Consider the following 11,227-nt stretch of genomic DNA (forward strand, 5'->3'; position numbering starts at 1 on the left):
ATCTCGCTATTGATTCTATGCTTGTTAAACGAATGCAAGGCTGACCCAGACAGCTCTTCACAGACACCAGATATTCAGGGCTGGGAAAGGCCTTTGGAAAGTGAGTGGGATCAAAATGATGTCTAGAGGTCACTGTGGCTGGATGGGGCCTTAGGAATAGGCTCAACCCATTTTATAGATGGAGAAAGTAAGATCAGGACAGGAAATGAATTTCTCATAGTCACCTAGTGAACTAGTGGCTGAGCTTGCAAGACAACCAGGCTTCCAGACTCCCAACCTAGAGCTTCTTCTATGTCTCAGAAAGGCAGTGAATTTCCCTCAGCGTTCATCAAAGTGCACATACATTCACATTCATGGACACACAGGTGCACACTAGCTTTGGTGGGTAGGACTCTCCTGCACACGTCTGGACTCTTACAGTGCTTAGCACCCAGGCTCAGTGAGCCCCGGGCTCTCAGAAGACACCGTGTGAGTAAAGGTGACTTTCCAGGTGTCCAGAAGTCCCTGGGACCTTTTCAGGCCTCCAGGTTTGGGGGCTGTCACTGCTGCTGGTGCAAGTCCAGGGTTTATGAGAAGGGTAATGTTTTCTCTGTCCCTTCATCCCACTGCCATGCCCAGGAAGAGGGCTTCAAACTATGTTTCCTGGGCTCTCTTAGCTCTTCAGTCCCTTCTGCCAGCTGTAACCCTGTCCCAGGAGGCTGGACCTGGCGAGGGTCAGTAGTATGTTCACTGTTTCACAAAGCTGGACCCTAGCAATTACTGGGACAGGGCTTTGTGTACCTTCCCTAACCACTGAGCCTGTCCACTCAAGATGGAAGCCTGGAATTCCGACAGTGGAAAAACAGTGAGCGCCTACCTCCCATCTCTCAGAAGATGCCTGGAGTTCTTAATACAAGCCTGCCCTCCACACCTGCACAACTGCCCAGGGTCCTGCCAGCAGCACAGACCTGCTGTTTGATTTCACACAAGTGTGTATGAATGAACACACACACACACACACACACACACACACACACTCCTTACTTTGCTCTGCAGCTCCTGCATGAACACCTTCAAGGCCAGAAAATCACTGCCTCCTCATGCAACTGCTTTCATCCTTGGATAATCTCAGTCGTGAATGTGTTCCTGTCCATACTGAGCCAAAATTCACCTCTCACTATCACTTCCCCCTTTTAACTCAGAAGGGGTTTAGGAACGCAAGCAGTCAATAAACAACTACAGAAGGACGGCAAACCTGCAGCCCTCTTAGGATTTCTCCTGGCACTGAGAGTCTGCAGGGGTCTGTGGCTGGCTGTCCAGCTGTGGTCAGCCTGACTTGCACAGGAAGGGATATAAGTTTTAACCTCTGATCCCAGTGGTCGTTCCAGAGCAGCCTACTGGGAACCTAGGGCCTGGTGGATGCCCTTGGGGTCCTAAAGGTGCCAAACCGTAACCTTGGCTGGATTTTGGCCCCAACGGGGATCTGTCCATGGGAAGAGTTCAGGGTCATTTTGTAATCTTTAGAGACCTTGCCTAGACTGTCTCCTGCTGTCCTGTGACGCTGGTGACATTCCAGGAATGCTCAGGCCACGTGAGGGGAGGAACCTCTGCCTGGAACTTTGATCAGCACCAGGGCTGCTGGGTTCGTGCTGACCACTGACCAACCCAGAGGCCCTTCTGCTCCAGAGGAAGAGCCAGGGCAGCTGGTCCCCACCTGTCAGCCCCTCACGGTACGGTCACTACAAGACTACCGGGGCCATGGGGGCATGGGAGGAATCTGGGGTCCCCGCTCGGGGGCAGGAGGTGGGCTGGTCACTTGTCTCAGATTTCAGAGCATATCCCTGACACCAGGCAGGCTGCACCTCTGTGCCAGGGTAGGGGAAGTCCTTGAGGGCTTCCCAGCCAGGGTCGTGCTGGGCTGGGACTGGAGGCAGGTTGTGGTGGGGGAGTCTGAGACGAAGGTGATCTGGTCCCTGTGCTCAGAGAGTTCCCAGTGAGTAGGAAGGATAAGTAGTGTGACCATATGTCCCAATTCGCCTGACATCACCCTTGTTTATGCCTGTCGTCCTGGCATAAAGAGTCAGACATGACTTAGTGACTGAACAACAACAAAGTCACTAAGTTGTATCCAACTCTTTTGTGACCCCATGGGTCACAAAACTCAGAGAGCCCGACAGGTTCCTCTGTCCTTGGGATTTCTCAGGCAAGAATACTGGAGTGGGTCACCATTTTCTTCTCCAGGGGATCTTTCTGACCCAGGGATCAAACTCATGTCTCCTCCATCACAGATGGATTCTTTACCACTGAGTCATCAGGGAAGCCCTTACTTATCAATAGCTGCTTTTTTATTCTCAGAAGTGTCCTAGTTTGGATGATAAAGTTGAAATAAAACATGCATGTGGCTACCTTTTGGTCAAACATTTATTATATATCCCGCACTGTATTAAGTGCTTTATTATTTACCATCTAATTTAGCATATTTATCATCCAACTGAGTGCTAATTTTAATACTAAGGGATGGGTTATAACCAGGCATTGGGAAATTGAGGCTTAGAGAAATGGTGTGAACTGCCCAATCCCACACAGCCAGTAGGTAGTGGTATCAGAATTTGAACCCAGGGTGCAGTGCCAATAGAGCCCCAATCCCTGAAGCAGGATGAAGACTAAGGCCCTAGATACAGGCTCACGAGAGCCGCAAGTACATTCAGTTCCATTTGGCACCCTGGGCCTGAGCCCCTATCTGTGCTCAACTCTGAGTCGGGTGCTGGGGTGCATGGCCGGGTAAGGGATGCTGTGATCTCAAGACCTCTGCCCTCCACCCCCACCCCAGAGGCTCCTAGTCAGGGGGTGCAGCTGACTAGAAGGCAGAGCAGAAGGACCCACATGGTCAACAGAAGACACGTTCCTGGGGGAGCCAAAGGAGATGCAGTCAAGGAAGGCTTCCCAGGGGAAACGTGACGTATGCTGGCCCGGAGGATGCGGAGAATAGGGACAGGTAGCAATAGGGGAAGGTCAGGATGGGCCTTCTAAAGTGGAGGGGACTATGTAATCAAGGACCAGAGGTGGGGCCCATGGGGGCATTTGGGGAAAGGGAAGTGCCAGGTTCACAACCTGCTCTTACTTCAGAATGTTCATTCTCTTCAAGAAACTAAAATGGAAATGAATATACGAAAAAGAATGTTTATACATGTCTGACTGAACCACTTTGCTTTTTTACAGCAGAGACTGGTACAACACTGTAAATCAACTATACTTCAATTTTTAAAAATTAAAAAAAAAGAAGCTATGACACAGTAGGTAGACAAGTTTCTTTGAGTCTCTGCAATGTAATTGCAAGGAAGGAAAGGAATCAAGGAAGCACCTATTGTGTGCTTGGAACCCTGCTTCATGTTTTACATGAATTTTTTAATAACGTTCAACCTTACGACAACAGTGATGCCTGTTTATTATTTTTAAAAGTTGAAAATATATGATTAAGCAAAAAGAAAACATGGGAATCACCTGCAATTAATTCTGTTCGTCAGAGATAACCCCTGCAAATATTTTTGTGTATAATCTGAAGCCATTGAGTCACTTCATTAACTTAGCCTCCGGTGTGGGTGGAAGGGTCTTATTATGAATAGCAAAGACGTTCCTCTCTTATTACTCAGGATATTCCAAAGGTTTCTGGAGCTCTACGCCAGGAACCAAGAGGAAGACCAAATATCTATTTATTATATCAGAGTATCACAAACACATGGCCAATTATCTCATTTAATTGCCACAATAGCCCTAACAGTATGTAATGTGGGTTTTATTTTCACGACTGTTCTCCATTTACAATTATGGAAACTGAGACTCTGAGGGATTACTTCACTGTGTGTGTTGGGGGGTGGGGGGCGGGGTTGGTTGGTGGGGAGGGGCCTGAGGCAGGAGCCCAGCCCCAGTCCCCCAGCCTCAGCCACTTGGCTTATTTCTCCAGTTGAGAGCAAAGGAGAACGGGGTCCCGGGAACCTGGGTGAGGCAGTCAGGGGCTCCAGACGAACCTTGGAAGCCCTTCTTCTTGGCCCCAGATGTACTGGAGCCCAAGGGCAAAATTCAACCGTGTTTGTGAGACAGACCCTGATGTTGATGCCCCAGTCAAGGGGCAAGCCCCTGGGGCTTTCAGGCTGGGCTCTGAGCTCCCGTCACCCTCTGGAAGGAGCGAGGGTGGGCTCTGTGGTGGATGACACAGAAATGCACCAACACAAACGCAATTTGAGAAGAGGAAAGAGTCCATTTGCAACCAGTTACCTCCCCCACCCTCAAAAAGCCAGGCTTCTGTGGCTTGCTGAAAGCATGGAACATTTTTGTGGGCATCTTGCTGCTCTCTGCGCAATGCAGAGGTGGTTTGTCAGGTGACAAGCTGGAATCTTCCGGCTGCTGCCACACCGTCCCCTCTGGTGCCAGCCTCCGAGGTACCTAGGCAGGGGTGCTCCCAATCTCCTACGTCCTTGGTGACCTGCTCTCAAGGGTGGTTTGGGGAAGGGGCCCAAGTCCAGGGCATCCTGGCCAGAGCCATCAGAACCCGAGCTCCACTACGCCAAGGACAAAACACTGGCCTGTTTCCGTTGGCTGGGAAGAAAGAGCCAGAAAGTGCTTAAAGAGGCCTCTCTTGGGTCTGCCAGAGGCGCTCGGATGATCCCATCCTTTCTCCTTAGCTGACTCCTGTGACTACTTCAGCCCAGAGCTGGGGCTGGCCTGGGCTCCTGGAGCTGAGAGTCCTCCCTGTGCCTGGCTCTGGGTTGGGAGCTTTCAGTGCATTTTCTTACTCAATCCTCAGAACCCACGAGAAAGGTAGTGTTGAAGTTTGCTATTTTGAAGATAAAGAAATTGAAGCACAGAGAGTTTAAGTAATTCAGCCAAGGCCACACAGCTAATAAGGGGTGGAGATAAGATTTGAATCCAGACTGTCTGACAAACTCTTAGCCATTCTAGAGCGATGTGAGAGTGAGTCTTGGGCTGGGAGTGGATCATCAGTGTTTGGAAACCATCAGTGTTCTCACTGTGAGGAGTATCCTCCACTTCTTCCAGCCCCAATAGACTGGGGCAAGAGGCTCTTGCCCTGAAATTTTAGAGGCCCTGTTCTGGCTCTCCTCTTACCATGGCACCCCAAAGGGTGAGAAGTTTGTGAGATCAAAGACACATGCCCAACTGGAGGCTGTGTCCCCATTTGAAACCCTGCTGCAGGGACCCAGGACCCAGGGCTTATGTGGGGCACATCCCAGCTTGATCTTCCCTAAGCTGACTCTTGTCATGGAAGTGCGTGCCCGTAGGCTTGTGGGGTGCTGGGGCAACTGTGGGTTCTCTACTCACAGTACCCGAGAGAGTTGGGTGGGAAGAGGAGGGACCAGGCAGTAGGCCAGGTCTCTTGTTTATGTTCACTGTTGGTCTCGGAAATGTGAGGAGGGGTCTGCCTGTTCCAGCAGCCTTATGGTGTTGCTGCAAGTACCTGGCTGAAAGCTCAGGCCATGGGGACAGATCCTGGCCCGCACATCTTAGCTATAGCTCCCAGTCACTCTAGCTCTGGGAGCCCCGGTTTTCCTGTTCTGGAAATGTCTCCATCTGCCGAGGATCATGATGAGAGCTCTAGGAGCTGGCAGGTGGGATTTGCCCCTTAGTTCAGCCCCCTGTATCAGAGAGGCTGCCCCCACCTCCCCCACCCACCACTGCCTGAGCCTAAGCCGATTTGTTTACACTTGATTTTCTGTGCCTCCGATGCTGTAGTTTTGACTCAAGTCCTAAATTTTCTAGTTATGTGCTCTTTTGGAAAATTATTAAGGGTATTATTTCCAAGTTACAGTGGGTTAGAAGTTAGAGGCATGGAGTGGGGTAAGTGGGGCACAGTCTCCCCATGACCCCTCATTCACGGGCACCTCCTGCTTTGGTTGCAGCTGTTCCAGCAGGAGTGATTAGGGAGACCAGATCTCAGTTCTAACCCAGGGCCCACTGTGGACCCCTGGGAGGCTGGCCTTGCTCTCTTGATGAGGCTGGCCAGATGGTCCCTGGGGACTTTGTGTCCATCCTAATGGGATTTCTCCTGGAAACTGCCCTTTGAAAGCCAAAGACTGAAGGGGTTAGCTGGAAGAGGCCCAGCATGTTGATAACATCACAGCACGTTACAGACAAGAATTGCTCCTCTCTTACCCTCTGGTTGGCAGGGGTGTAGGGAGGTGGGCTCAAGGCCATGTTCATGCCTGGCTGTGGTCATTCTCTCCGGGTTGGAACCATTCCAGGGAGAGGCAGTTCTGCCCCAAACGCTGCTCATCCCAACTGTGGAGGGGTTGGTTCAAGAAACTCTAGCCAAGCCCACAGTGAGTCAACAGTGTACTGGATGCTGAGCATAGAGCGATGCCTCTACCCTAGATAGCAATGACTCTATCTTTTCACAAAAAAGACAGCTGTGAGAACCCATCCTTCAGAGGACCATGCTAGGTTCTAAGACAGAGAAACACATGGCCAGGCTCCTCCTTCCTGGGGTCAGGGAAGCTTTCTGTCAGGATCCCCAGGGGTTTGTGTAGGAGTCTAGGGGCAGCCCAGGTGGCAGATATGAGTGGGTGAGTGGAGGGGACCATGGCTACCCCATCCTTCTTTAGCCAGGCCCTCCGCTTCTTATTTGTATTCTGTGCATCCAATCTCAAGAAGATAAAGTCTCAGGCTAAAGCTGAGCCCTGTAACTCTGGTCTAGTGGTGGGGGGCAGGGGGGTGGGGTTAGGACCAGGAGGCTTGTCCCTTTCCCTAGTACGTCCTGCATGGCAGGCTGGTGCCATCACTATTAGAGACCTTCCCACCACTGTGTAAAATCCACGTCCTGTGGCTTACATAGCAGCCTCCAGGAAGTTATGTGCTTTCTCAGGGAGAAATTGTTCCTTCTCTATTGATTAGGCAGAAAAATTCCTGGGAAAACTGAGGGTTATTGAGTGTGTGAATGGGAAGAGGTCTCAGGGGGCTTTTGGAAGCACTGTGTTTGCTTCCGGAGCCCTTTGGTCCAAGCTGAATCTTGTGATGGAGAAGGCAGCCAGCAGAGGGCAGCAGAGAGGCAGTCAGCAAAGTGTGCTTGGGGCCAAAGCTCCCCAAAACGGAGCCAGCTGATCTCTTGGCTGAGGACAGGTAAACTGAAAAAAAAACATGATTTATATAGTGTGAGGGTTTTCTCTTTTTTCCTTCCTTTCCTTCTTTCTGTCTTTAAAGCTAAGTATATTCTATCCAAAGGGCATTTTGTTATTCCTCTTTTTTTTGGTGTTCAAATAATCTTTTCTGTAATGATGGTGGTTTGTACCCTTTAACAATAGGTAACACAGCTTATTAATCCTCACACTTTCAGACACTCTCCTAAAACCTTTACCTATATTTACTCATTTAATCCTCCAATTATCCCAACATGGTTAGCACATGGTTATTATCCTCAATTTACAGATAAGGAAGTTGAAACACACGTCCAAAGTCACATAGCTAGAACACTGGAATGAACTGGGATTCCAACGAATAGAACTTGAAGCACTATACGCCACCTAAATGTTGATATGGGTGGGAGCAATAGTGACCTGGTGGTGCAAACCCCAAGATGGGGCAATGAAGCTCCCGTTGGTCTTGTCATGTGAGAATGTGAGCCCAGTGCCTCTAAGGCATCCTGAAATCTGGAAACATTTAATGTGCTATTTCTCAGGGTCTATATGCCGACTAGTGGTTCACACATTAAAAAAAAAAAAATCAAATGGCAAGGGAAATATGCTTGTAAGCTGTGTCACCAATTTGTGACCTGTGAATGGATACTGGCATTCAAAAAATTTTATATTTAGTGAACTATAAACTTGGTTGCCTCCCCTTATTTAAAGCAAACCCCCCAAACAAAAACCTACGGGTCTATAGAATACGCGCTTCTGGGTCCTTCTTGTCCACACAGTGTTGGAAAGTTTTGTGGACTCCAAGGTGCTGGTGAGGTGAGGGGAGCATTTTGACAGCAATGTTGAGGAGAACACAGACTCATCTCAAAATAAGAGCCCATCATATCCCGGTGGCCGCTCTCAGCCTCAGCAATGCAAAGAGCTGATGGGAAGAACTCCTCATAATTAGGTTCTGGAATGTGCTGAGGTTTGGAAGCTCAGGAAGAGTTATGGTTTTAAAATTTCCAACTCAGGAATAATCTGTCCATATCTTACGTATTATCTTAAAAATTCCGCAGCACCCATGGTCTCCTTTCATACCCTTCTTCCATGCCTTTTGGTCTTGTTCCCATCTCTTTCCTTTTCACTGGTGGCTCAGATGGTAAAGTATCTGCCTGCAATGCAGGAGACCCGGGTTCGACCCTTGGGTCGGGAAGATCCCCTGGAGAAGAAAATGGCAACCCACTCCAGCATTCTTGCCTGGAAAATCCCCTGGTCGGAGGAGCCTGATAGGTTATAGTCCATGGGGCCACAAAGAGTTGGGCATGACTAAATGACTTCATTTTCACTTTCCACCTCTGCCCTCCAATCTGGAAAGAGCATGGCTAGTCCAGGAGACCAGGGTCTAGGTCCTGACACTAACATACAGGTGACAGCCTTGCTGTTGGGAGGTTAGAACTGTGGTCCTACTGACCTTGCAAGGCTGCTGTGAGGCACTATGAGAACAGCTATCAGAAACATAAGCAGGCTCCTTGCTGGCTCTCTGACGGGTGTGCTGGTCACTGGGCTGCCTGCCCTCGATGAAGGTGCTGCTTCTGTTTTTCCTTCCCACTCGGATGTAGGAGATGCCACCCGGAGCCTGGCTGCACTGGGCCTGCCTCCTGCTCCTGGCCAGGCCCACCCTGCCCTGCCCCCAGGGCTGTGACTGCTTCATCCGGGAGGTGTTCTGCTCGGACGAGGGGCTCGCCTCCGTCCCACTGGACATCCCACCACATGCCACAGACATCATCTTCGTGGAGACCTCGTTCACTGTGGTGGGCACCAGGGCCTTCAGCGGCAGCCCCAACCTGACCAAGGTGGTCTTCCTCAACACCCAGGTGTGCCACTTCAGGCCGGATGCCTTCGGGGGCCTGCCTGGGCTCCAGGACCTGGAGATCACCGGGGGCAACTTCTCCAACCTCAGCGCCGACATCTTCTCCAACCTGATCTCGCTGGGCAAGTTCACCCTCAACTTCAACATGCTGGAGGCTCTGCCCGAGGGCCTCTTCCAGCACATGGATCGCCTGGAGTCCCTCCAGCTGCAGGGCAACTCGCTCCAGACCCTGCCCCAGAGGCTTTTCCAGCCTCTGAGACATCTGAAGACCCTCAACCTAGCACAGAACCTCCTGGCCTATCTGCCCGAGGAGCTCTTCCACCCCCTCGGCCGCCTGCAGACCCTGAGGCTGAGCAACAACCAGCTGGCAAGTCTGCCCCGGGGGCTCTTCAGCCGTCTGGGCAGCCTGCAGGAACTCTTCCTAGACGGAAACTCCATCTCCGAGCTGCCCCCAGAAGTGTTCGCGCAGCTCTCCTGCCTGGAGAAGCTGTGGCTGCAGCGCAATGCCATCGGTCACCTGCCTGGGTCTGTCTTCTCCGCCCTGCCCAACCTGACCTTCCTGAGCCTGCAGGGCAACGCGCTGCAGATGCTGCCTGCCGGCCTCTTTGCCCAGTCCCCCAGCCTGGTCAGCCTGTCCCTGTCCCACAATCAGCTGGAGACAGTCCCCGAGGCAGCTTTTGCCAACCTGACCAGCCTCGGGTCCCTCACGCTCTCACATAATGCCCTCACCCATCTGCCGGCCGGTGTGTTCAGAGGCCTCAAGGGGCTGGTCAAGCTCTATCTGAGCAGCAACAACCTGACGGTCCTGCACCCCGCCCTCTTCCAGAACCTGTCCAACCTCGAGCTGCTCAGCCTCTCTAGGAATCTCCTGACCACGCTCCCCGATGGCATCTTCGACACCAACTACAACCTGTTCAACTTGGCCCTGTATGGGAACCCCTGGCAGTGTGACTGCCACCTGGCCTATCTCTTTAGCTGGCTGCATCAGTACAGCGACCGGCTCTTCAACATCCAGACCTACTGTGCCGGCCCTGCCTACCTCAAGGGCCAGGTGGTGCCCGCGCTGAAGGAAGAACAGTTGGTGTGCCCCATCACCCGGGACCACCTGGGCTTCCAGGCCCCGGGGCCGGAGGACAGGGAGCTGGGGGGCGCCTGGGATCTGGTCGCGGAGGAAAGGTCAGCCAGGAGCCGGTGCACCTACAGCAATCCCGAGGGAACCGTGGTGCTGGCTTGTGACGAGGCCCGGTGTCGCTGGCTGAACGTCCAGCTGTCCCCCAGGCAGAGCTCGGGCTCCCCGGGACTCCCCATCAATGCCAGTCAGGAGTGGGACTTGAAGTCCAGCTGTGGCTCTGTGAGGGTCACTGTGTCCATTGAGGCTCTGGCAGGGGAGCCGTAGGTGCAGAGCAGACGGACCAGGACCCTAGGCAGATGGCTTCCGGGCCCAACTGGGCAAGAGATGGTGATGGGAGCTGAGGCTTGGGTTCTTCAGATGCTAGGGGTGGATTTGCATCTCCAAGGTGGAGGAGAGGGGCGTGGCCGTCTCTGCCACCCAGAGCCTCCTTCATCACCCTGGTCTCTGAGAATGATACCTAACAGGAATTTCTGCAAGCTTTGCAAAGCACCTATCAAAGCTGCGTTGTGGTCTGAAGAATAAAGTAATGCGTCTCTCCTGGTGTTTTTCTGTTATTTAATACTCACCCCTGTCTCATCTCCACCCTGAGATACCAGGGCTCCATTTCCACAAAATGGAGGCCAACCTCTCTTGACATCCAGTTCAAGAGCCAATGTCTGTTTCTATTCCTCTGCTTTGAAATGTGGTGGGTTTTTTTAAAAAAAATTATTTATTTTTAATTGAAGGATAACTGCTTTACAATATAATATCATAGACTAACACATATACATGGAATCTAGAAAGATGGTACTGATGAATCTATTTGCAAGGCAGCAATGGAGATGCAGACATGGAGGACAGACTTACGGACATGGTTACGGAGGGTGGGTAAGGAGGGCATGAGACAAACGGAGAGAGTAGCCTGGAAACATGTACACTACCACATGGAAATGTGGTTTTAATTGACAAAAAGAAAGAGGGAGAGGATAAAAGCAGAGGTGACGAGAAGGATGAGGGGTGGGGTGGAGGTCTGACTTGGTGTCGAGGAGGACTCAAGCTGTTCGCACCCACCTCCGGGGCGTCCAGGAGAAATCAGGTGAGAGGGGCTCTGGGGAGGGTGATTTGCCTGCTCCGCTGACAGGA

The 11,227-nt window shown here is 51.6% G+C and overlaps 1 protein-coding gene across 1 annotated transcript; it reads left to right on the forward strand.

The window, feature by feature from the left end:
- The first annotated feature begins 113 nt into the window (after positions 1 to 113).
- On the forward strand, positions 114 to 10,646 carry CPN2 (carboxypeptidase N subunit 2). Its single transcript, XM_043473335.1, has 2 exons — positions 114 to 1,709; positions 8,723 to 10,646. The coding sequence occupies exon 2, from the start codon at positions 8,726 to 8,728 to the stop codon at positions 10,367 to 10,369; it is 1,644 nt and encodes a 547-aa protein (XP_043329270.1). The 5' UTR covers positions 114 to 1,709; positions 8,723 to 8,725; the 3' UTR covers positions 10,370 to 10,646.
- The last annotated feature ends 581 nt before the right edge of the window (positions 10,647 to 11,227 follow it).

Source organism: Cervus canadensis, chromosome 7 (assembly GCF_019320065.1).
Source record: "Cervus canadensis isolate Bull #8, Minnesota chromosome 7, ASM1932006v1, whole genome shotgun sequence".
NCBI lineage: Eukaryota > Metazoa > Chordata > Mammalia > Artiodactyla > Cervidae > Cervus > Cervus canadensis.